At 47.2% G+C, this 24,928-nt stretch overlaps 11 protein-coding genes across 11 annotated transcripts; 7 read left to right on the top strand and 4 right to left on the bottom strand.

Annotated features, from left to right (window-relative positions):
- Positions 1-422: 422 nt before the first annotated feature.
- On the top strand, positions 423-905 carry N7529_004678 (SRPBCC family protein; the record flags this gene model as incomplete). Its single annotated transcript, XM_057240205.1, has 1 exon — positions 423-905. The coding sequence occupies one exon, from the start codon at positions 423-425 to the stop codon at positions 903-905; it is 483 nt and encodes a 160-aa protein (XP_057099500.1).
- A 665-nt stretch (positions 906-1,570) lies between these two features.
- On the bottom strand, positions 1,571-2,485 carry N7529_004677 (uncharacterized protein; the record flags this gene model as incomplete). Its single annotated transcript, XM_057240204.1, has 1 exon — positions 1,571-2,485. One exon carries the CDS (start codon positions 2,483-2,485, stop codon positions 1,571-1,573), a length of 915 nt encoding a protein of 304 aa, XP_057099499.1.
- A 675-nt stretch (positions 2,486-3,160) lies between these two features.
- N7529_004676 (fungal specific transcription factor domain-containing protein) lies at positions 3,161-6,123 on the top strand (the record flags this gene model as incomplete). Its single annotated transcript, XM_057240203.1, has 4 exons — positions 3,161-3,245; positions 3,302-3,622; positions 4,166-4,482; positions 4,567-6,123. 4 exons carry the CDS (start codon positions 3,161-3,163, stop codon positions 6,121-6,123), a joined length of 2,280 nt encoding a protein of 759 aa, XP_057099498.1.
- A 561-nt stretch (positions 6,124-6,684) lies between these two features.
- N7529_004675 (NmrA/HSCARG family protein) lies at positions 6,685-7,747 on the top strand (the record flags this gene model as incomplete). Its single annotated transcript, XM_057240202.1, has 3 exons — positions 6,685-6,858; positions 6,950-7,361; positions 7,419-7,747. 3 exons carry the CDS (start codon positions 6,685-6,687, stop codon positions 7,745-7,747), a joined length of 915 nt encoding a protein of 304 aa, XP_057099497.1.
- Positions 7,748-10,703: 2,956 nt separating this feature from the next.
- N7529_004674 (uncharacterized protein) lies at positions 10,704-10,940 on the top strand (the record flags this gene model as incomplete). Its single annotated transcript, XM_057240201.1, has 1 exon — positions 10,704-10,940. The coding sequence occupies one exon, from the start codon at positions 10,704-10,706 to the stop codon at positions 10,938-10,940; it is 237 nt and encodes a 78-aa protein (XP_057099496.1).
- A 1,216-nt stretch (positions 10,941-12,156) lies between these two features.
- Positions 12,157-13,020, bottom strand: N7529_004673 (Mg2+ transporter protein CorA-like/Zinc transport protein ZntB; the record flags this gene model as incomplete). Its single annotated transcript, XM_057240200.1, has 1 exon — positions 12,157-13,020. One exon carries the CDS (start codon positions 13,018-13,020, stop codon positions 12,157-12,159), a length of 864 nt encoding a protein of 287 aa, XP_057099495.1.
- Positions 13,021-13,423: 403 nt separating this feature from the next.
- Positions 13,424-14,145, bottom strand: N7529_004672 (GPI anchored serine-threonine rich protein; the record flags this gene model as incomplete). The annotated part of the gene is made up of 3 exons (XM_057240199.1): positions 13,424-13,814; positions 13,864-13,962; positions 14,018-14,145. 3 exons carry the CDS (start codon positions 14,143-14,145, stop codon positions 13,424-13,426), a joined length of 618 nt encoding a protein of 205 aa, XP_057099494.1.
- Positions 14,146-14,904: 759 nt separating this feature from the next.
- Positions 14,905-16,113, bottom strand: N7529_004671 (alanine--glyoxylate transaminase; the record flags this gene model as incomplete). Its single annotated transcript, XM_057240198.1, has 2 exons — positions 14,905-15,973; positions 16,025-16,113. The coding sequence occupies 2 exons, from the start codon at positions 16,111-16,113 to the stop codon at positions 14,905-14,907; spliced, it is 1,158 nt and encodes a 385-aa protein (XP_057099493.1).
- A 1,231-nt stretch (positions 16,114-17,344) lies between these two features.
- Positions 17,345-18,125, top strand: N7529_004670 (vacuolar protein sorting-associated protein 29; the record flags this gene model as incomplete). The annotated part of the gene is made up of 4 exons (XM_057240197.1): positions 17,345-17,401; positions 17,452-17,466; positions 17,532-17,945; positions 18,009-18,125. 4 exons carry the CDS (start codon positions 17,345-17,347, stop codon positions 18,123-18,125), a joined length of 603 nt encoding a protein of 200 aa, XP_057099492.1.
- A 760-nt stretch (positions 18,126-18,885) lies between these two features.
- On the top strand, positions 18,886-19,713 carry N7529_004669 (polyadenylate-binding protein; the record flags this gene model as incomplete). The annotated part of the gene is made up of 4 exons (XM_057240196.1): positions 18,886-18,966; positions 19,100-19,356; positions 19,411-19,498; positions 19,564-19,713. The coding sequence occupies 4 exons, from the start codon at positions 18,886-18,888 to the stop codon at positions 19,711-19,713; spliced, it is 576 nt and encodes a 191-aa protein (XP_057099491.1).
- An 885-nt stretch (positions 19,714-20,598) lies between these two features.
- Positions 20,599-23,682, top strand: N7529_004668 (NEDD4 family E3 ubiquitin-protein ligase; the record flags this gene model as incomplete). Its single annotated transcript, XM_057240195.1, has 10 exons — positions 20,599-20,618; positions 20,686-20,708; positions 20,797-20,835; positions 20,918-21,023; positions 21,087-21,223; positions 21,292-22,543; positions 22,593-22,886; positions 22,940-23,077; positions 23,130-23,525; positions 23,583-23,682. The coding sequence occupies 10 exons, from the start codon at positions 20,599-20,601 to the stop codon at positions 23,680-23,682; spliced, it is 2,505 nt and encodes an 834-aa protein (XP_057099490.1).
- Positions 23,683-24,928: the final 1,246 nt, after the last annotated feature.

The raw sequence follows: 24,928 nt of genomic DNA, 5'->3' as shown, positions 1-24,928 counted from the left end.
TTTGCAGTGTATATAGATAGTGTATGACTTGGTAATTCGACTTCTTTAGATGGAATCAAATACTTACTCTCTTATGGTTCTATACTTAGGTCGCAAGGCCCTTTCGCGTATTTGCAGGTTGATTATGAAAATTACCGAAGCTGACAAAATAAAGCGGTAGTCGGAGTCCGATTTACGATATAAAAGTTAAGGTCTGATGGCGAAGCTCACCCATGGTACAGCGGGAAAGGTAGACATGTAGATTTGGATTTGTGGCCAAAGCCGAGCTTTGTCACCTCGCTCTTCGGCCTTCGGGACCTCACAACTACGTACCTCCCGTCCAGACGCTCCTAAATATAAGAACCCCTACATTTCATTTTACTCCGATCACTTCACTATTGAACCCACTCTTGAAATCAAAATATAACATTGAAATCAAAACCATGCCTGCAAACAACGTTGCCTTCACCGCGCCTATCAACCCCACCGGCGCAAGCCCGAAGCTCCGGCAAGACCAAATTTGGGCCGGTCTTCGCCTCAAAATCCGATCTGCAGAAACCTTCGTTCCCAATGCGATCCAATCCACCACTGTGATTTCCGAATCAATTGACCCCACCACGGGGAACGAAGTCACTCTTCGAGACGTCATCTTCGTTGAAGGGCAGCGCAAAGTCCAAGAGACTGTCACGGCATTTGCACCTTCTAGGGCTGTATTTGTACAGCCAGATGGTAGTACCATTGCCAATGTTGTCAGTGAAAACGCCGATGGGGAGCTTTTCATGACCTACACTTTTGAGTGGAGACACCCTGGTGCTTCCAAGGAAGAGCTCGCTGCATTTCTGGAGAAGGAGAAGAGGATGAGTAAGATGGCGGTGGAGGGTACGATTACTGTTTTGCGGGATTTGGCTAAGAATGGGAAGATTTGAAGTTGTATTTGCTTATCATTATTGCGAACGCAGTGAGCTAACACGACTTTTGGGGGTCTATCCAGTGGAAATTACTTGCTCATGTCATGTCTCTTACAATGCCTCTTTCAATGCTTATTCTAATACCTATCTCAACCTTATTTTTGATATATATATTCACCTCGATAAGACTAAACTAAACTGTCTCCAGGGCTAGAACTACTTATTAGCAAGAGGCTATCCCAATATTAGCTCTGCTGCATTCGTGCACATGATAGCATACGATTTCCCGATGGAATCTCTTACTATACCTCGTCAATTATAGTGAATTTAGACGGTGGTTATCGATTAAAACTTTGGAACAAACCAACCACATCAGCACTGGGGCTGCATTCAATGCAGGTCGCGGAATCATACTGGTTTTTGCATACCCAGCCGAGAACTTCTTTCACCCAGAAGGTCGATCTGAGACCATACTCGGAGTGTTGGTGAAGAAAGAAATATTCGCCATTGCTTGGAAATTGAATAACAGTACTAATAAAGTTCAAGTATATTCTACAAATTTGGAAATCCGTCAATTTGAAAAGGAAGGAACACACGAAACTCTCAATTAAGATTAACAAATGTGGTGAATACACATAAGACAGTATGATAGACAAGGGATTGCCATAGAAACAACAGGAAGTTCACTTCTTCGATAAATGATTCTTGTGCTCCCGGAGGAACTCCTCCATTGTTGTCCAAACCAGCTCGGGGTATCGGTCATTATCAAGCGGCTTAAGTTTGCCGGCCCCAGATGCCATGTTGGTCATATATTGCATACCCTGCCAAATAGGGAAAACCTCCTTCTCACCACCGAAAAGTCGCATCACGCGGATGACGATTTCGATGAACCACACTGGGCCCATCCAGCCAGGCTTGTATTGCGCGCCTTCGACATTACTCTCAGCATTGGCGATATCCCTTGCACTAACAGTAGCACTGGCAATGCGAAGGAAATTGGGCGTAGGCTTGGGGTCCGCTGCAACAGCAGCAGTGTAAGCAGCGGTATCTCCCATGGAGGTAAAATCAAGCAGCTGACTCTCCTGTCCAATATACGCAACCTTACGACTCTTGTGATTCACCATCGGCGAGTCACCAACAAGCAGTTCCAAGAACCCGCCATTGAGAATGCTCGTCCATGCAATACCAGACTTCTTCAGCTCAGCGTGGAACTCACGGCGTAGATCCAAGTTGCGATTAGACCCCGGCTTTGTCTTGGTGAAGTCGAGCGAGAAGTCTGACGGGATGAATTTGGGAACCTTGGCGGCTACAGCCGCCTTAAGGAGATTGCCTTGAGCTGTATGGATGACGTCTCTCAACCCCTGAAGCGAGGAAACAACACACATTGCTCCGGTCAGTTCGTTGGTGAGAGCTGGAACTGCGGAGAGATCTACTGGCGCGATGGTTGCGCCGGCTCTTCGAAGCTTTTCGGTGCGCGAGGGGTCGGTGTTTGGGCGAACAAGAGCTTTGACGGCCACACCGCGTTTGATCAACGCCATTGCGATCAGTTGGCCCAGGCCACCGGTGGCACCGGCGACTGCAACAAAAGGTGAGGTCATGGTTGTTGCGCTGGTTGATTGAAGGAGACAATGTTGTGTAAAAATCAAATCAAAGGGTTTGGTTTTTCTGCCTTTCTTAGACTGCGAAAATGAAAACACGATACAAACCAAGCAAATTTAAATGGATAAGATTGTACATACGTAGTTTTATATAGTCCTGCTCGAACACCAATACATCCTGGAATCATGACTAATCGTGATGTGTACACTAAGCATTCAATGGCGCTCGGCTTTGAGATCAACCCCGGTCGCCCGAAGCCCCGATAAACAACGATCTAGCCCGAAAAATGAATTTATGTAACTACAATTGGTCAATATGATCACGTCTGCATAATTATGAATCCATTAATAATGGAGCGTATAATAAGGGCGACTGGGGACAGGACTTGTCCACAATGCCCCAAGTCCTTGCACACGCACCCAGAGCTTACTACGTTTGTTTTAGTTTCAAAGCTGCAGGCAACCTTGGAGTGCTTAGACTAGATCCTTACGAAAACCCCGGGGTTCGGCGTTGCAATTAAGGCCGAGCGCGAAGGACCACCAGTTGTCGCTTCAACCTAAAACAATGAACAATACCTGGAGTTAAGCTCATTTTCAAGTATATTTTATTCTCATAAGATTGCAACACTGAAGTTACAACCGGGTTTCGTAATGTCTATTCCAATAAACAACATCATGAACCAGATCCCCATCATACTGTGCGGCAAAGCTTCTCCTGTTGCCACTGGCGTAAAGGAAACCATCAGACCAGCATATGAAGGTAAGCCCAATATAGGACATATCAAACTTTTTGTATACTGATTGGTTATCTCAAAGTAATTCATATTGTTCTATCCGTGGAGACAGGGGTTGAAGACATCCCACCTCTTCTACAAGGAGATCTTCCACCATCCAGGGAATTGGCGGATCCGGGAATTCAAGAGTATGAGCGCAAAGTCGCAGCAGTCGTGGTGGGAGGTGGATATAATGACACAGACTTCGAACAGCTACGGAAGTCTTGTCTTGGGAAAAGCGGCATACCGTGGTTACGTCACGATATAAACTTGGATACTGCGCCTAGGCCCAAGATCGGGTTTGAATATGGCGAGCAGATAGGCAAAAAGGTGGTACAGTGCTTGCAGGAGTTGGCGCAGCAGGGTAAAATGAATGAGGATGGAGTTCATTGGTTCTAGGCAAGTTACCACGTAATAGTACATTCATCGCTGTGCCTGCCTACTTGGATTATTGATCGATTAAATGGAAAAAAAAGCATTTGACAAATCTTGCGAAGTGTCTACAGGCATACATATTGGAGTAGATAGAGAAATTTATGCAAGTGATAATCTTAATAAAGAAACCGCGTTGAACGTCATACGCCAATCGATTGGATGCAGAATGTGGGGAAATATTGCAGACATTCGTTTTGGCCAAACACTTCGAACTTCCTACTGTACACATGTCTAATGTCCCAACCAAATCCCTCAACTGACTCTCTCCGCGAAGGAGTATCGGCTTTGGTTCATCGCAGCTGCAATGACTGTCACCGCAGAAAGGTTCGATGCAACAGGCGATCTCCATGTGACAACTGCGTGAGACTGGGACTTCAGTGTACATTCCCACCGCCGGGGCGGAAACCACGGAAAAAGCCTGCAAAATCAAATACAAATAAAGCAGAATTAATATTAAGATTGAGTCTCTTAGAACAGGAAGTTCAGAGACTCGGCACGGAGCGCGCTTCTTATGTTGTGGCGAACACTGAAGCTAACTCGACGTTCGACCAAAACCCGCAGACCAGTCTCACTTCTGCTTCAACATCACTTTCCAAGGCATCTATAAGCCTCGGAGCAGATTCTGAAGAGGGAAGCGACCAAATTTACGAGGGTTCAAAATCATCGGTAGCGACGGAAAATACCTCGGAAAATGCACTGGGACAAGAGTTTGGCCGACTGGTCGTTGATAGAAAAACCGGTACGAGTCGCTATGTTAATCACCGGGTTCTGACCGATCTGGGAGATCAGGTAAATTTCGTCTTTCTCTGTTATATAGCCCCAAGCAAATGCGGGAAGGCTTGCTGACCTATTCTTACTCCGTCGCTTTTAAAGATCAAGGAGCTCCGCGACGTGTTTGAATCTCCATCATCACCGGCATCATCGTCAGATGAGGATGCCCTAGCTTCTGGTTCGGCTGCAGCGTACTCGGAAACCCATAGCCCTTTTATATTTGGCTATCACTCCTTGGTTAATTCACTACACGACTACCACCCCCTTTCAACTACAAGCCATATACTTTTGGATGTGTTTGAAGAAAACGTCGCACCAATAGTTATGATTATTCACAAGTCAGCCTTGAGAGCTCTTATTCAAATTGCATCTACAAGTCCTGCTGAGCTTGATCGGGGCTCTGAGGCATTAATGTTCTCGGTGTACTTTGCTGCAGTATCGAGTATGACGCCAAAACAATGTCTCGCCCGATTAGGAGAAGATCACGCTGTCATGGTTAAACGATACCGTTTTGCGGTGGAGCAGGCATTAGCACGCGCAGGCTTTTTGCACACTCACAAATTGCTTGTATTACAAGCGGCCGTATTGTTCTTGACCTGCGCCTGTCACCCGAAAGACTCTCATTTTGTCTGGACGATGATAGCCGTAGTTACGCGGCTCGCCCTTGGGCTAGGACTGCACCGCGACGGGAGCAATTTCAGTCTTAGCCCCTATGAAACAGAGATTCGGCGTCGAGTCTGGTGGTACATCTATCTATTAGATGTTCAATCTTCTGAGTACCAAGCAACGAGCCCTCAGATTCGAGAGGGCGACTACGACACCCATTTGCCATTGAACATAAATGATGACGATTTGTCGTCTGACCTGACTGATTTTCCAATTGAACGAACGGGCTTCACAGAGATGACGCTCACCCTGGTCCGCTGTGAGATCCTGATCTCGCGTCGCAAGTCGATGCAAATGACATGTCAAGGGGTTGAAGGCCTGTACATCTTGTTCCAAAATCGCAATCTTGCTCTAGAAAACTCCAAGCGACTTCTTGACCAGCGATATCTCCAATTTTGTGATCTCAGCATCCCAATACACTGGGTAACAGCGACGATTGCACGGATTGCTCTTGCTCAATTATGGCTGGTCTCCCATTTCTCCCTGATGACCGCCGTAGGATTTGATCCCTCAGTCTGGCCTGACCGATGCGAAGTGCTGATTTTGACAGCTATCGAGGTCCTGGAATTCATTTATCTGCTCGAAACGAATGAATATACCACCAAATGGTCATGGCTGTTTCAAGGGTACGTGCAATGGCAATCGTTTGCTTTCTTGTTGTCGGAACTCTGCGTGCGTCCGGAATCATCGCTGTCTGATCGCGCGTGGGTGGCTGTGAGTCGGATTTGGGACCGGTGGAATGATACAAGTGTTCACAAAGAAGGATTTCTCATGCGGCCACTTCGACGTCTGATGGAACGAGCTTCTGCCGCCCGCACTCATCACTTGCATGGGTCAGAAGTGACACCTTCTGTTCGAATTGACCCAAATGGAACGCAAATTGATGATTCTCTGATTGCGGACCAGTCAGATGATTTGCTGGAAAGTCTTCCTGCTGTTGATGTCGCGTCTTTGGACATATTCAGGGACGTGGTGACAAATTTGGGTCTATAACATTCTTGGATCCGCATGAGCAGCCGCGTTGAGGGATGACTTACACCTGAGAAAACAGCGCTGCACTTCAAAAACTCATGGTATATGGTATGCACTAACTGGGGAATCTTTTCTCATCATGGGGCTTCGGGGCTGGCCCTAATCCCGACTCCTAGGATTTCAAACCCCCCTTCCACCCCGAGGCCGAGTGACCGTGTTTGTAAGCATCATGAATGTCTTGTGGCCTGAGGTATCAGGTTGTGTGTATGACGTCATTATTCAGCCCTCAGTTTTCGGGGTGCGAACAAGACCGACGCGATTCACATCACTAATTGAATTCAAATTGAACCCTTCGATGGAGATAGATATGGTTCAGCCAGCGATCGGACCACAAAATGAGGCCGAGCTTATTCACACTGTTCTTTCGCGACCGCTCATTGCCTCTGGCCACCTTGAGCCTTCGATGCAAATGAATCTTATAAAAAGCCCCTGGTTTCAGCATTGCTGGATGCTTTCGAAACACAGACAAGATAGCTTTTACAACCTCTTCTCAATACTTCTTTGATCTAGTTATCCATCAGCATGTCTAAATTGATAACTATCTTCGGTGCCACCGGCAACCAGGGAGGCTCCGTCATCAATGCGATTCTCGCCGATGCTCAGCTCTCGAGGGAATTCAAGATCCGGGGTATCACTCGCGACATCAGCAAGAAATCAGCCCAAGATCTGGTCAAGCGAGGTGTCGATGTTGTCTCGGTAGGTTTGCACCTTCCCTTTCTGCTTTCCTTTTCTACTTCTTTGGGGTTGTATAAGGACTGGTGATCTATATACACTAATATTCAACTAGGCGGATCTGAGCTCCATCGAGTCACTCACCGTTTCTCTGAAGGGCTCACACACGGTTTTCCTTGTCACCAACTACTGGGAGACAATGGATGCCAACGTGGAGTATGCCCAGGGTAAAAACGTTGCTGATGTCTCCAAGGCTGTTGGAGTTTCCCATTTGATCTTCTCATCACTCCATCACGTCATCGAAGAGACCAAGGGCCGTCTCACTCATGTTCCGCATTTCGATAGCAAGGCCAATGTTGAAAAGTACATTAGGGCTTCGGGGGTTGGATGTAGCTTTGTCCTTCCTGGGTATTATATGAGCAACTTCACGCAGATGCTCAACCGTGCCGAGGATGGGACATACCAACTCTTCTACCCTGTTGGAAACCAGGCTCTGTTCCCTCTGTTTGATGCTGTTCAGGATACCGGTAAGATCTCTTTGCGGATCCCCATCTATCTTCACAATGACTAAGACAGACTACTAGGTCTCTTCGTGAAGGCCGCTCTTAAGCACGGCGACAAATTGAACAACAAGCAGATTCTAGCTGCCGCCAAGTATTACACTCCTGAGGATATTGTGGAAACCTTTTCCAAGGTATCCGGCAAACAGGCTGTGTTTATTCAGGTTTCTCCTGAGCAGTACGAAGCTTCTTTTCCTCCTGCTGTTGCCAAGGAGTATCTCGAGAATCAGTTGTTTGTCGAAGATCCAGGCTACTATCTCGGGGAGCCTCTCGAGCCCAGTCTCAATCTTCTCGACTCCACGCCTATTACTTGGGCTGAGTTCGTTAAAAATAATATTTCTGTTTGGAAATGATCTTTTTTTAGGATTTTTGATGGGATGTTTACATTTGTTATAAATTGAACAATAATCTATATTAACCATATCCGTATCATACAATTGTTTGCATGGATTCTCTCTTTGACGATCGGTCTCTAGACAGCGCATCCAAAATATCATTATAAAACAATGCAAACTTTCGCAGCGGCAGTTTACACAGCCTTTTTACTCCCCTTGCTGTGTGTAAACCGCCTCCAAATCTCCTTCCTGTGGTTCGCATTCTTCTTCTAAGCTCAATCAAGGCCCACAACACAAGGAGAAGGCAAGATGTGATTGGAAGGGCAACAATCCAGAATATAGATTGATCAAAGGTGCCATCTCTAATATCAACGCTGTTCATACCAAAGTATGAAGTGATGAAGGATAGAGGGAGAAAAATAACGGTCACGATTGTAAATATTACGATTGCTTGGCTGTTGGATTCCTTTCGAACTTCAATCGATGATCGGAGCTAGGAATGTATATGTCAGTGTGTATATACTTGAATAAGCAGAGAATCAAAGTCATACGAGGATTGATGTCTTCCCTGCCAAAATTTCAAGCTCGCTTAAGTCACGCTTGAATTGTCTGATTTGCCTTCGACTTTGGTAGATACTCTGACTGCTGATCTGATTTGCAGGATTTGGGATGCTGGTCCACACATGCCGCAGTTGCTTTAAGACTTTCATCTGCTGATCGAGGACACTGTTGACGATGGAAAGCTCTTCTCTCATCTGTTGAATACGATCAAACGTTTCGGCTCTAGGTTCCCGCCGAACTTCGTGTCTCTAAAGCAATCTGAAATCAGCATTGAGTTTTTAACATATTGGAGATACATTACCAAATCTGAAAGATATTGACGATAGGTCTGCAACAAATTGAATTCATTCTCTGAGCCTTTCGCCGAGCTGGTTCTCGAGCTCGGCTTGATCATTCCACCAACCACAAAGGTAACGATGGCCTGTGAGTCTACTCGTCGGAAGACCTTGGCTCCAGTATAATCTCCAGCATGAATCATAGAGATCAATTGGTGTCTGCCGATCAGAAGTGACTCATTTATGCTCACGGCTCGACTCCGCAGGGCGTGCCACCCTGGGCAGTCTGTACGATCAAGCTGGCTGCAAACACATAGGTAAAATATCAATGGATTGAAGGCATTGACAAGAGCTTTTGGAAGATAGTATGTGGAAGACTCCTTGCGCTTGTCATACGACACTCCGTTGTGAATCTGTCTGATACACCTGTAAAAATGTGACAACACATTCCCTACATCTTCAAGGTAGGAGTTTGAAAACTAGTATTAATGTGAATAAGGTAGCCGGCTTTTCTATCCAGCGGTGCCAAGTGGCAACTTACCTGTTCACTAACAGCGATTCGCAGAATTGCGCCCCAGAACTTCCTGGTCACCCAATACTGATCCAATTTCTGATAATATAACGGCAGAAATGAATCAAATATCTCAATGGCACTTGCAATGACTGCCTTTTTCAACACCCACTTCAATCTCTCATTTTCTTCAATGTCCAGCTCCTCCATTTGGCTCATTATGACTTCAATGCTCCCTAGCTGATCAAAAACTTCGCTTCTAGAGCTTTCAGCAAGCTCGGAGACAAGATCGTTCTCCAAATCATTTTCAAAAAGGAAGGCTTTTGCATCAGCATCTCGCTCTCGCAAAATCGCATGAATTACCTGATCCATGTCTTTCCATTGTTGAGGTACCAAGTCGTGTGTTTCTGTCGGGGTTCGAGTGATACCATCAACTGTCTCGGGCTTCCAAGCGAAGATCGGACAGAAAGGGGGAATATCGGATCGAATCGTAGGGGTCTTCACACGTTCCTGATTGACACGAACATCCATCAGTTATCCATGCTTCTGAGGCCCCAACCGAACAAGAGTTAAATGCTTACCACTGATTCCCATGCATCGTTGTAGTCTTGATAAGCGAAGGGATTCATCTCTTCGGAGATGCCATTTATCTGTGTTATATCCTCGTCTGCAAAATGTGGAACCATGTAATCGTAGACTGAAATGCCACCTGGGGCCACGGGCTCTTGATTTTGAGAGTCAACCTCATTGTGAACATTTACATCCGACCTCGAGATAGAACTCGTTGATACGCTTCTCACTTCACTTGATTCACCACTTTTGACTTTATTGAGACTGCTCGGAGCAGGAGATAGACTAGATCCATTGGAAGATTTGGAGCTGCTCCTAGGCCTTTCGTCATCGCTCCCAAACAGCGCTATGGAATCTGCCCCACCTTCATCGGTGGGTTTATTCATTTCCATATCTGGCGCAAACGATCGATCCTTAGTCTCGTTGACAATAGGAGCTTGGTTGATCGACGAAATGTCGTCATCATCATTGGCATCCTCAACATAGCTTTGGAGGGCTTTAGTGGCACGATGAGGAACCAGCCGATCATCATTCGAATGATCATTTGGGGATGCAGATTTGACACATGAAGGTGAAGCTGGTGCAGAAAACGGATAATGCGTTCGAGATGCAGAAGGCTCAGATGGCTCTTTCCTGGGTGATGTGATCGGCTCTTTGTGGAAGTCGGAAGCCGTCTCAACGATTAGGTCTACTGCAGAGGTGTCCTTTTCCCTTTCAGTTAGCCTTTCATCAGGCATTTTAGACTCCCCATCTAGCGAGATCTGCTGAGCAGTCTCAAACGAATATCGCACTTCTCTGCTCTCTGAAACGGGTCTCACAGTTTTTGTAGAGCTTTGATCAGAAGATGAGGACTTTAAACTCCGACTGTAGCCACTAGGTAGCTCAAGGTCCGTGGAAGTTGAACGAGTTCCGTTCTCTTGACGCCTGCCGACGGGGTCAGCCCATCTTACTCTCCCTTGAGAATGTACCATGGTATCAAAGTCTGCGAGTTTAACAGGGTATGAGGGCTCTCTTGTCCTGGGATTTTGTGAAGTGTATGACGATTGTGAAGGGTATAATGGTTGTGAAAGGAATGACGGTTGTGAAGGATATGATGCTTGTGAAGGATATGATGCTTGCGAAGGGTATGATGGCCTGTTTATTGATGATCCACCATACGAAGCATTCTCAATCAGTCGCGGTATTGGTTCAGAACCTTCATATCGAGAGGATCGTGCAGGGTATCCAGGTACCCATCGTCGTGGGCTTGTTCTTCTCTCCGGGGGATGCATCACTTCCGAAGGGTATGAGATAATTCCATTCTCTATCGGGCGGGGGGTGTGAACAGGAAGTAAAGAATCATTCAGCGGTGGTCTTCGTCCAGCTATCCTGCTGCCCCCCGATCTCTCCGAGTATCTGGAAGAATGACGGTATGGATCTGGTAAACTTATCGAGCTTTCTGGATCAAGGGGAAATTCCACTCCTGGTGCTTGAAGGTCGAGGGTTATCTCATGCTGTAGCATGCTTCGGTGGTCTTTCAATATTTGGGATGGCTTTATCACAATACGAATAGTGATGGTGTTGCTCTTCTCCTGTGATTTGAGCGTTTCGGACCAATTCGTCTCCGAGACAAGCTCATCTCCATTCAAGCGAAGCTCATACATCTCTTTCCAAGTGTCGTTGAGAAAGGATTGGCGTATTGTACTGGTTGAGTCAAGCTCCCTAGTAAACAAGCCAATAAATTCCTAGAAAAAGTGGTCTTTGTCAATCTCATAAAATGTCAGATCCTCAGATCCTTAGATGCAATAAGAAACTTACAAACCATGTTCCGCGCTGAGGTAATGTCAAGGAATACTGGTTGTCTTCAGGGTCGATGACACGAATCTGTGTTTGTGTGGCAACAGATACAATGTGAGGCAATTTTTCAAAGGCGATGTAATCTCTTTCCAAGCTGCGTATATCAGTTGAAGCCATGCTGAAAATCATGTCTGCCGGGTTTCACGTTAAAATTTTGGGCCTTCATGTCAGTTTTGCTGGATATCTACCTTCATTGATCCATAACATCCATATCTGCGGGACATAAAGTATTTCTTCTTGTTCCAGAGCTGATCGAACAATTTGGTCTTTATCGCGCATCTCGGTGGAATCGAATAAGTAGTGGAACTGAAATAGGCTTCTCACCGGATGTACCGAGGGAGATGTCAAGGGATCATTCTTAGGGCGAGGTGAATCCAGCATTAAGTAAGGAACAGCAATGAAAGCAACGGAGCACTTTTTGGTCTCGCCTTCTTTGCCTTCTCCAATAAAGTCCAAGGCGGTGGGCTCGAGATGTTTGCCATGGACGGATGATCCCTCGTGGTGCTGTTGCAAGCGCTTGAACAAATGCATCAGAAGAGCGGTCGTATCATCAGGGATGAGATTCGATTTAAGAACTTCCATCTGCTACTTTTGAGCAAGTTTCAATTAAATTTGCCGAGTACTCCATACCTTGAATGACTCTAAGCTCATGGAGTCGGTTTGGAAGTGACTGGTTATTGTGAGACTTGGGACGTCTGTGCAGCGAATTTCAACAAAGGATACACATACATCCAGCGAGTCTCAGGCTTGGGTCTAGACGCATCAGTTTTTTCAGACTTGTCTTCGTACGTAAGGAGCGCAATATCATGATCCAAGTCGTTCGATGCAATTCGCAGTTGTGTTTGCACGATTTCGTACTCCTTTTTTTCAATTTTGTTTTCATAGCCAAAAGTTGGCTGGTCTGTGAAAGCCCTCTTTCGGGCATTGAAAAGATGTGTAATTTCGTTGTTGATATCGGTCGATTGTGGAAAGTTCAGTTTAACCACATGGTGCACCGCAGATTCTTCGTCTTCTGGATCATTTGAGACAATGTCGTAATCCTCACCACTATTATAGTAACTTTGCACTTGATTCATAGCCACCTCTGGTTCCGTCTTAGCTCCAGGTGCAATGTGATCATATATCGGTGGCGCTGGAACCCAGTAGTATGGTTCGTATCCCGCACCAACTGGCAGGTAAGGGCGTTCATTGTACATGAGATTATCATGAGGATTATAACTTCCATAGCTCGAGAGTTCTGGGTAAGCCCCATAGTCAGATATAGTTTTGCTTGCTCTCAATCTTGCTCGACCCTCTCCAGTACTGTTCATTGGCCTGGAAAATGAAATTACATCGTCGGCTGGTTGCTGGAACCTTGCAGCGCGCGGCGTCATAGGATAAGGATCCATCTTGTAGTAATCTTTGTTTAATTCGCGAGGAACTTCACGGCGGTAATGGTAGTAATCCTCGCCTGATGCGCTCTGCCTATCGTCGAGTAACGATCTCCGTTGAGAGCGAGGTCTAGAAGCTTCTGACACGGTCGAATTGGGGTCAGCCATACTGGATTCGATTAGAGAGGCTTGTCTCCAACCAGACTTTCCCGGAGATGGTTTGATGTGACCGCGACCTACGATGTAGGTATCCCGTCTCGAACTTTTGTTGCGAAAATCGAGGTCGGATCGCAATTTTTCTAGGCGGGGTCTTGAAGTACACTGTCTTGTGCCGTGCTTGCATGAGATGTATGTAATAAGATAGTTGATTTTCTAATCCCCACTCAGTGTGTTGGCACCAGTAAGCACCGCTTTTCTCCCCTTCTGGTCTATTGGTCTATTGGCCATGCCAAAAACACCTACTAACTACATTGAGTAAAGATTGGATTGTTGCAGCATTATACAAAGTAGACAAACAATTTTACCTTGAGCCTCTGCCTTATTCTTCGGAGATTCAATTGACTCTATGGCATTAAAGAAAAATCCCCAAACTCAGCCCTAACAAACCAATCCAACTCCTTGCTTTCAACGACCCCAAGCTAGAAGCACCACCCTCCTTCGCACTTTCGCTCAATTCATTATTAGATTCCAATCCACTAAATGACATGGTCGGATGGCCTTCCTTGAATCCGCTATTGTCATCAGAATCGGAATCATTATCATAACTGCCATTCGTGGTCGCTGCTTGGCTAACAGTCGCAGTCTCGCTAGATACCACGGAAATAGAGGTTGAACTAGTAGATGCCGTCACAGAGATAGATGTTGTCAATGCCGGCGTGTCCTTACTGGTCTTCGCGCAATTTCGCTCGTGTATGGACTGCGCGCCTGCACTAGCAGGATCATTTGGGCAGTCATTATAGCAGCTTAACAAAGTTAACCATAATAAATTAACAGTGTTTTTAAGAAACTTACCCTACCACACTTGCACTGTTGATACATTGACACGTCCGGTCGTCTGATGTGCACTTATCGAGGTTTGATTTCATTGACTGGACGCATTGCTTTACAGCGCTAGCGGAAAGTTAGTATCGCTTTTCCAATCTAAGCGAAGAAGCAATTAACCTACTTGTCCGCCTCGCACTTTGTATTCACTGCATTATCTGCCGAGGAGGTGGTTGTGGTATCAGTTTGTTGGGCAGAACTAAGGGTTGCTGCGGCCAAGATAAAAGGAAACATTGGTTTTAAGTAATGCATTTTGAATCGTTCGTTTGGTCTTTGGTATGAGTCGAAGAACAGACAAAGACAGACAAAAATAGCACGGAGTTGAGCAAGCGATACAATACAATATATAGAATAGATCAGTGTGGGCATACATATCTGTCGAAGACACAACATTCCACTCTTAACAAAGTCAAATTGGTACGCAATTTTCTATTCGTACTAGTTCATCAAGACCTTGAACTACGAGGATAGGCTCCATGTATATTTTAATACTGAATCCTGCTCATTCAATATGAAACATCGAAACCAGGCTCAATTATCAGCCAGGCATCAGGGTCAGGGGGCCTATCCGACCCAACTGGTCAATGCACACCACAAATCAAGTGTGGTTGCCCTGGGGTACATTCTCTAGCTTTGGTCTGTCCGGGTAAACGACCAATGGGGAGGATTCCACTTCATTAAAACGTGAATGCTTGGGACGGGTACCTGCATATTAATTTGCTCAACTTGTGTGATTCGCAGTAGGTCTGTTGCTGGGGTTTGAAGAATGTGGGCTGAGAAACAATGTGGTTGACTGGTTGTTCTCATCCCTTGCTTTCACAGAATTCGCCAATGCATCTGACAAATTCATAGTTGGGGGCATATACTTTGGCTATTGATGGCTAGTCAAGCGAGGTGCGATAGAGGATATTGTCTATGTCAATAATTCATTGTAGTATCTATATTCAAGACCAAACCAACAGAGCTGCTTTGAACTATCAAATTGGTCTTATATACATCAGATTCCAAAGTTTACAGACCCTTAGCCTGCTTAGCCTCGGCAAGAGCTTCCTTAAGCGCCGCCAGGGCATTGTCAACATCATTGCGCTTGGGGTCAGTGATACTGACACCCATGTGACCGAAGCGGATGTACTTAGTAGCAATCTCCTTGTGCAGGCCAGCTGCAAAGATAACACCACGCTTAAGCAGACCAGGGAGAACATCAGGAGGGGTCAGACCATCGGGCAGGTACATGGCAGTCATACCATGAGCCTGGGCCTCAGGATTGGCAGCAAGCTGCTTGAGCCCAAGCTCGGCGACAGCAGCCTTGACTTTATCCGAGACCTGGGCGTGTTGGGCGAAGCGGCCTGGGACATCGGCAGTGATCTGGAGGAGAGTGGTGTGCAGGGCGTGAATGAGCTGGGTAGGAGGGGTAGCGAAGTAAGAGGGCTTGTTGTTCTCGTAGTTCTGCATGATGGGCAACCAGTTGGCGATAGAAGCGTAGTAAGATCCGGCGGGGGTCTTGCGGTTCTTGGAGGCCTGGATAGCGCGGCCGGAAGTCATGACGATGCTGAGACCGGGAGGGCAGCCGATGGCCTTCTGGGAGGCGGTCACAACGGCATCGAGGTCCCACTCGTCGAAGGCAATCTCCTCCGATCCGACGGAGCAGACACCGTCGACGATCACAAGGGTCTCGGGGCTGACGCGGCGCACCAATTGCGCTACGCCCTTGACGTCGGACAAAACACCGGTTGATGTGTCAACGTGGGTGAGCGTGATCACCTTGTATGACTTCTCCTTGAGGGCTTGTTCGATCTGTTCCAGGCTGGGGCGCTGACCGATAGGAGTCTTCAGATGTGTGACGTTGGCGCCGTAGGTCTCGAGACACTGGCCGAAGGAATCGCCGAAGTAGCCGGTGTTGAGGACGAGAGCGTTCTCGCCGCGCTCGATCAGGTTGGCAGAGACGAGATCCCAGCCCAGGGTTCCACTGCCGGCGATAAGGAAAGGTTGTGCGGTTGGGGAGGTAGATTGGAAGAGCTTGCGAATGAGAGTCAAGGTCTCACCGAAGACCTTGACGAAGCCGGGAGCGACGTGGCTCTCACTAAAGGGACATTAGTGCGTGACATTGAGCTTTGATTGTATAGTGACTCACGCATAATGGGACATGGACTGGAGGACGGCATCGTCGAACTCGATGGGTCCTGGGATCAGGAGGGTGTTGTGAGGGGGTTGAGAAGACATGTTGGGCGTTGGTTCGGGGAGAGGGGCAGGGGGAATGGAGCGATCAATGGGTTTATATTCGACGTCGTCAGGTACAAGCGAGTCTCTCTCGGTCGAGAAGGGGGTATTGAGGTCAGGCAACGGAAGGCGCTGGTCCAGGTGTCTGGAGATCAGGCTCAAACGCTGCGTAGTCGATTTGGAAGCCAGCTTTCCGATTGCGGCGAGCCGCGGGGTAAATTCGAATGGGATTGGATACTGGAAGTTCCCGAGGGAAACTTTGCTTGTGATTTTCGGGGATTGCCGCCGATGAGTGGTGGATATGGCTAGTCGGATGGTAGGCCGATTGAGATATGGTTATTTGATCTTTCGGATGAGAATACCGAGATGTAACTATTGAGAGCAATGCTGGGGTATTTATGAATTCGCAAATCTGTCTCCGGTCACTTTGATTGTTTTCCTTTTTTTTCCCTTGGGCGTTTTGTCGTCGGAAAAAGAGAACACCGGGCGGACCCTACCGATAGTCTATAGCCTACGCTGTAGGTGTGGTTCTACATTGCGGTTATTCCACTTAGTATGATACGCTAATCACCAGTTAACTACATTGTTTATCGTTTTAGTTTGGTGTAATTATCACAGTGGGTATAATTTTGAGCAATTGGACATATATATACACCTCATACCTAGGTAGTTTCGTTATTGTAGAAGGAAATACCATGAGGTACCTATACCCAAGTCCTGGTTACATATAAATCCATACAAATCTCTAATTTTGGATGTATACTGTAATTTCGCATCAGTGTATATATGCAAATCATTCAATTGCCGCTGTCTTCTCGGCAATTGCTACTGCATTTGATCCTAATGTAATGTGCTGAATGTTGCGCTGTATGACCAGTCCTGAGCTCCTCACGGCGACTTCCGTAAATAATTAGGAAACCTTCGAAATAGTCATTAGTAGATGACATGGATTGGAATTATCAATCCGAATGGTATTCGGACGAGACGTTCGGCCTAACGAGCCAATGCGAATGTAAAATAGCATCGGGATGCATTTAGTTCCTGTTCAGATAGCGCTAACCACATACGGATATAACACAGGGCTTAGGGCATTGCGTAGTTGGCTCTTCCCCGCGAAGCTCCAGATCAGGCTGAAGCCAAACAGCCGTGACTTGTTTCCCTTTTGGCTCCGATTCTCTATTCGTGATCGTCGATGGTCCATTGACCTCCATTTACCCCACCTTCATCCTAAACCATGACCGCCCGCTTGGTATTGGTCATTGGCGACCTGTTCATCCCTGATCGAGCTCCCGTAAGTCAACCCCAAGTCAGCTTCGCTATCTCCGCTAACCCATCATATAGGATCTACCAGCCAAGGTCCGTCAACTTTCTATCACATTTCACCCTCACTTTTCTCCGCTTATCTTAACATTCCGTGATAGTTCCGCAAACTCTTGACCCCTGGCAAGATCGGTCAAACCCTTTGCCTGGGTAATCTGACCGATCGCGAGACATATGACTTCCTCCGCGATGTAGCCCCAGACCTGCAGATGGTCAAGGGCGATTACGACGTCGACTCTCCCAATCTCCCCCTCTCCAAAATTGTGAACCATGGCAGCCTACGGATCGGATTCACCCACGGCCACACGATCGTGCCACCCGCCGATGCTGACGCGCTACTGATTGCGGCCCGCCAGATGGATGTTGATGTTTTGCTGTGGGGTGGAACACATCGTTTTGAGGCATTTGAAATGGAAGGTCGCTTCTTCATCAACCCGGGAAGTGCAACTGGTGCTATGAGCTCGGGCTACTGGGCAGATGGCGAGGAACCTACACCGAGTTTCTGCTTGATGGATGTGAGTTACTCTCTTGCGATTGTGGGTATTAAATATGTTATTGGATATGCTGACCCAGATTAGATCCAAGGTGATGTTCTCGTCCTATATGTCTATCAGCTCAAGACCGATGCCAATGGTGCGGAGAACGTTGCTGTTGAGAAGGTCTCTTTCCGCAAAAACCACCCTCCAGCTGCGTGAGCACCTTGAACCTCTCATGACTGCCTTTTCCCTACTTTCCTTTTACTTCCTGTCATTCGTGTATATATTCTCTTGGTGTCCGCGTCATCATGTGCTTTGTTCTGCTTACATTTGGGCCTTCTTGCAGACTTAATGTCTTTTGTTATGTTTTCGATTTGATACATGATACCTTAAATCGAGTCCTTTCCACTTGCACACCATGCTGAGCCTTTTTCATCTAAATAGAAGCTGAAATGCGCACTGATATTGGGAATGATACACTTCATATGTTGTACTGGCTGTCTGTCGCCGACGATGTTCCATCTGCGCCATTTGCTACCTGTATACACGCGAAGCTGCACAGCACAAATATGATGGATGAATTTTCACTGAATTTTCAAACGTCATATGTTCAGAAACAGCAAATGTACGCAAGTTCCCTCAGCAAGGTGATATATTGCCGGGCGGTGACGCCATCCATCCCAGTCGGAAATGACGCTATACCTAAAATAGAATCTCATAATCCCAAAGCGAACTTCAATTCCGTTCGCTCTGGACTTCATTGTTAAAGAATCTATTGACAGGTTTCCAACATAAATTACTCGACTATTTCTCAGGTCTACGCCACTTGAAATCCACCTTTTCCTTTTCAAATTGTGGACGATCATTAAAGTGGTCCTCGGAGAGCTTTGATTGCTCCCCTCATCGGTTCCCGGCGCTTTCACCGACCCTTCGAGTACTCCCCAACCCACGACACATTTTATTTTTTTTTGCCGACAACATGGCTGCCGAAGGCCAGGAGATTCCGGAGGAGATCAAGGCGGACCAGGTTCCAGCCCAGGAAGAAGGTGGAGATGACGAGGTAGGTGTGACCGAATTCCCGATGCACCTGAAAGGACTCTTTGTTCTCCAATTCCCGCCTCTCTCTTTCATACCTGCGTCGCATACTTTTATATCAAGCCGAGACTCCCCGCTAATATGATTGAAACATATAGGAAGAAATTGCGGCCATGAAGCGTCGAGTGGCTGAGATGGAATCGGAGGCTGCCAAGCTTCGCGAGATGCAGGCCACCCTCGACCAACAATCCGAGAACCTGCAGGAAAATAAAGAAGACATCGATGCGCGCAGTATCTTTGTCGGCAATGTCGACTATGGTGCTTCCCCGGAGGAGATTCAAGCTCACTTCCAGAGCTGTGGTTCGATCAACCGGGTTACAATCTTGCTGGACAAGTTCTCTGGCCAGCCTAAAGGGTGAGTTTAGAACAAAGGGCAGTACAGAAAGTTCTAAGCTAATGTGGCGTGCAGTTATGCCTACGTTGAGTTCTCGGAGCCAAATCTGGTTGCCCAGGCTTTAGTGTTGAACGAGAGTGTGTTCCGCGGTCGCAACTTGAAGGTATGCCCTATGCTTTTCTAGTGCTTTTATACTTTCCGCGAGAATTTTCTAACGTTATGTCATAGGTCGTCCCCAAGCGCACTAACTTGCCCGGTATGCACCGTGGTCGTGGCCGCGGTGGATTCCGCGGCGGTCGTGGTCGTGGTTTCCCTCCTCGTGGTGGTAGCTACCGTGGTGGCTACCGTGGCCGCGGTCGTGGATTCTCACCCTACTAGGTGTCTTGGTGAAGGTCTTAGTGAAGTGATAGGAACGCTGATGCTCAAAGTCCCGGGTTTGGCGTCCGAAATCTGGACTTTTGATCTGCTCCTCTTCTCATTTTCTCTCTGCCTTTGGAGTTATGGGATTTGGGATGTACAATAATTTCCGGGCAATCAAAAGAGAAATAGCAAAAAGAAAAAAAAAGGGCTCGGATTTGGCTACTGCCTAGGAACAAGGCTGTGTTTTGCTGTAGAAATGATATAGATCTCAAACATTTGCGGTACATATGTACCTGAACATCAATAATATGGGGCAATGAATTATAATCTAATGCAAATGAAATTCCATCTAACAATAAAACCATAAAATAAACAATCTATAGATGTTTAATATGGCTGCCTGGACATTGAACAACATAGAGAGAATCAGCTAGTTTACAATCATCAAATTGCCACTCATACTCTACCCGCCCGCACCCGTACAAAATCCTTTCCAATATTACGTATGCCTAGAAACTTGATAGCATCTCTTTTCTACTTACAAATTGTGGCTAAGTAAAGAAGATAATATAATAAAGAAAATTAATTATATAGCGAATTAATTAAGTCCAGGCCATTAATGAGGCGATCTCCCGTGCTCAGCCCCGTGAGGTACTGACCGCGTACCTAGTCCATAGTGAATACGTAGTCCGAGTACCTGCGCCATACAACCGGGCGCATCTTAACGCCTAACCCTTCCTTTCTCTTCCTTCTCCTCTTCCAACATCACCATCTTGCACATCAACCTCTCACCCACTCTTTCCAAGTATTGACTCTAGGCGACTCGGTTTGGCATTTCTGCCCCTTAATGTGCGCGCCCGCGCTATTCTTTGGGCGTGATTGATCGGCAGGTAAAGAGCCATCATGGCGTCAAATCTCCCCGCGTAAGTGCTTGTTCTGATATCATTTACTCTTATTTCGATATGAAGATCACCGCTGACCCCATTACAGACAGCCTAACCTCCGGGTCACGAGTAAGGATCGCCTTGACTCATTTTATTGAGTCGACATGAGACTCTGCGGGGTTCAACTTCGGCACGAGGCTGACATTTCTACCTCTAGTTATCGCGGCTGATGGTCTGTACAAACGCGATGTCTTCCGTATGTGTCTCTATTCTAGGATGAGTTGTTCGACTGCGGAGTCGAGCGGGTTGAAAGAGTTGGACTGATCGCTGTTTCTTAGGATTCCCCGATCCATTCGCCGTGGCTACTGTTGGAGGAGAACAAACACATACAACCTCCGTCATCAAGAAAACTCTGAATCCTTACTGGAACGAGCCATTCGACTTGTACGTGATACCTTGCCTGTCAGATAACCAGATGAGTGTTCTTTAACGAGTTTCTCGCTATAGGAGAGTCAACGAGGACAGCATTCTGGCGATCCAAATCTTCGACCAGAAAAAATTCAAGAAGAAGGATCAGGGTTTCCTTGGAGTTATCAATGTTCGGATTGGCGATGTCATTGATCTATCGATGGGTGCTAGTGATGGTACGTCCTAAGAACGCCGATCGCGAGCAGTGAAAAGTGGACTCAGCTGACGAATTTGTGTTCTGTAGAGATGCTTACCCGGGACTTGAAAAAGTCGAATGACAACTTGGTAGTTCACGGCAAATTGATCATCAATTTGTCTTCTAACCTTAGTGCCCCGCATCCGAACCAGAATGGCGCCCAGCGTCAACAGCCCCAGACGTCCACCTCAAGTGGACTTGTGCCCCAGGTTGCGGCGTCGACTCCACAGTCACAATTAGGCCCCGGAAATGCTGATGTGTCCCCCGCTGCGGCATCAAGTTCCTCGCTCAACCAGCGCAACGCGTTGACTGCTCCCCCGACTGGCCCCCCCCCTCCTTTGAACGGTGCTCCCACCAACCCGCCTGGACCGGGCGCCCCATCGCGCGCCAACCTCAGCTCCTTCGAGGATAGCCAGGGCCGACTCCCTGCAGGCTGGGAAAGGCGAGAGGATAACCTGGGACGGACTTATTACGTGGACCATAACACGCGAACAACGACCTGGTCAAGACCAGCGGCCAACTACAATGAGCAAACTCAGCGTACGCAACGTGAAGCCAACATGCAGCTCGAACGTCGCGCCCATCAGAGTCGAATGCTTCCTGAAGACCGAACTGGCGCAAACTCGCCCAACCTGCCAGATGCCCAGCAAATACCTACGCCGCCTCCTGGGCCCAATGCAGGTACCTCCGTCGCAAGTGGAGCCCCAGTCGGCTCCACGGCTGCTGCGGTTTCTATGATGGCGACGGGAGCCACCACTGCAGGCACAGGGGAGCTTCCGCCAGGCTGGGAAAGACGGGTGACACCGGAGGGACGGCCCTACTTTGTGGACCACAACACCCGCACGACAACATGGGTTGATCCTCGTCGGCAGCAGTATATCCGCATGTATGGACAAGGTCAGACTACTGGAGGCGCCAACAACACCACTATCCAGCAACAGCCCGTATCCCAATTGGGCCCCCTTCCCAGCGGCTGGGAAATGCGTCTCACGAACACTGCCCGGGTATATTTCGTTGATCACAATACAAAGACGACCACATGGGATGATCCTCGTCTGCCTTCGTCACTGGATCAGGGTGTGCCGCAGTATAAGCGTGACTTCCGGCGCAAGCTGATCTACTTCCGCTCTCAACCCGCGCTGCGCATCATGTCTGGGCAGTGCCATGTCAAGGTCCGTCGTAACAACATCTTTGAGGATTCGTACGCAGAGATTATGCGACAGAGCGCGTCCGATCTTAAGAAGCGCTTAATGATCAAGTTCGACGGCGAAGATGGTCTCGATTATGGTGGTCTTTCACGGTATGGTTTGATTCATTGCCTTTTGCTTTATCAATGCTAACTTTCTCAGTGAATTCTTTTTCCTCCTCTCCCACGAAATGTTCAATCCTTTCTACTGTCTCTTCGAATACTCCGCCCACGATAATTATACCTTGCAGATTAATCCCCACTCGGGCGTGAACCCCGAGCATCTCAATTACTTCAAATTCATCGGCCGAGTGGTTGGTCTGGCTATCTTCCATCGTCGTTTCCTGGATTCCTTCTTCATTGGAGCTTTCTACAAGATGATGTTGCGGAAGAAGGTCACTCTTCAAGACATGGAGGGTGTGGATGAAGATTTACACCGTAACTTGGCATGGACACTGTAAGTGATTTTCAGTGTCTGAAATCAATTTGCTCATACTAACATTGCAATAGGGATAATGACATTGAAGGAATTGTGGAACTTACATTTTCGGTTGATGATGAGAAGTTTGGCGAGCGTAGCACTATGGATTTGATACCCGGTGGTCGGGATATAGCCGTCACCAATGAGAACAAGCCGCGATACATCGAGTGAGTACTACGTGCCTGATCTTCCTCGAGCACAAGCTAACTGATCTCCCAGGTTGGTTACCGAATGGAAAATTATGAAGCGAGTTGAGGAGCAGTTCAACGCTTTCATGTCCGGCTTCAATGAGCTGATTCCACCTGATCTTGTCAACGTCTTCGACGAGCGCGAACTCGAGCTGCTCATCGGTGGTATTGCCGACATCGACGTCGACGACTGGAAGAAGCACACCGACTACCGCGGCTACCAGGAGCAAGACGAGGTCATCCAGAACTTCTGGAAAATTGTCCGCACTTGGGATGCTGAGCAGAAGTCGCGTCTTCTTCAGTTCACCACTGGTACCTCGCGTATTCCCGTCAACGGATTCAAGGATCTTCAGGGCTCCGACGGTCCCAGACGCTTCACTATCGAGAAGTCTGGTGATCCTCAGGCGCTGCCAAAGTCACATACTTGGTATGTATCTAATGTTCTTTCTCTGCATCTTCAATTCGCTAACATGAATTTCTCCAGCTTCAACCGTCTTGATCTCCCTCCTTACAAGACGCACGAGGCTCTCGAGCACAAAATGTCTATTGCGGTGGAGGAAACGCTTGGCTTTGGACAGGAATAGAGCGTGGTTTTCTTTCTCTATGCCTTTATTGTACTTTCCTCTTTCTACGCCCTCTTGCAGCATGCAATGCAGGATCTATTCCCTCTCCTGTTCTGGATTCTTGGTCCTGTTCTTTGTTCAATGTAACCCACTACTCACGAAGCTCTCGTTTTTTTTACAAGCCAACAACAAACTTTCAATTTATCTCTGGATTTGGTAACATAGGACATTGGACCTACCAGGATCACGACTCCGTGTAGGGATCTGGTTGCACATCCCGCCTTGCTCTGCTTCTGATTCACCTTGTTCACGTCCCTATATTCCTTTCTTGCTATGTTTATCCCTTTCATATACATAATCGATTCTGCACCATCACACTCATTGACTTATGTATTTATCGCTCCATGCAGCATAACAGGAACAGCGGAAGACTCATTGCTGACCACGCTATGCAGTTTCTTTCAAATCTAAATGTGTTTTCTAGCACAGCATAAAGGCCTTCTGCTCATTGACCACCAATACAGAGACTACGAGACCGCCCAATGCAATCCACGCGTTTCTCTTTCTTGTCCTTCGTCGGAAGATTGTCCCTGGGCTTTCTTCCAGAGCTTCAAGAGGGTAACATCGGTGATGAATGACATTGTCTTGTGATACTTAGCTATGAACAAAAAGCATTCTTGGCCTTCTTCATATATCAGTTGTGCTGCTATTTCGTGCAACCGAAATCGTATTCAATCGCCAAGCTGACCTGATAGAACTACCTATGCTCCGTGATAAAGTGGTGGGAAAAGATTAAACAATCCTTGTCTTTCACGCTGCATCAAGCACCCGAGCTCATTACCTACACCAATCAACTCAACCACCATAAAAAGAGCCTTAAGCTTCTAAGAAAATGAGATGTGTTTGACAGCAATTCAAGACTCAGAACCCACTTTCCATACTGCTTCTGCCAATGAGAACAAAAAGATACGCCCTTTATCATTTGCTTCCAGTCGTTGGACAGGAGGTTTTCATAGCACTCGCTGCTCAAGCGACGAGCCTCCCATTCCTGCTACTACAACCGCCCCTGCATTGTGAACGATTGATAAAATGACAGCATTAGCGGTGATCGATTTGTGTTCTTATCTGCTAATGGTGTCCGTGGCATTTGGAAAACACGGTCATATTCCGTCTACACAGTCTGGTAGCTTTCGTGTTACCTCGTACCCAAATTTCCACTTGGTTTTCATCACTCCCACTCAAACGTTGACAGTCTTCAGGGCTTACT

Source organism: Penicillium soppii, assembly GCF_028829465.1.
Source record: "Penicillium soppii strain IBT 18220 chromosome Unknown utg000004l, whole genome shotgun sequence".
In the NCBI taxonomy this organism is placed as follows: Eukaryota; Fungi; Ascomycota; class Eurotiomycetes; order Eurotiales; family Aspergillaceae; genus Penicillium; species Penicillium soppii.
This window is presented reverse-complemented; position numbering and strand designations above follow the sequence as displayed.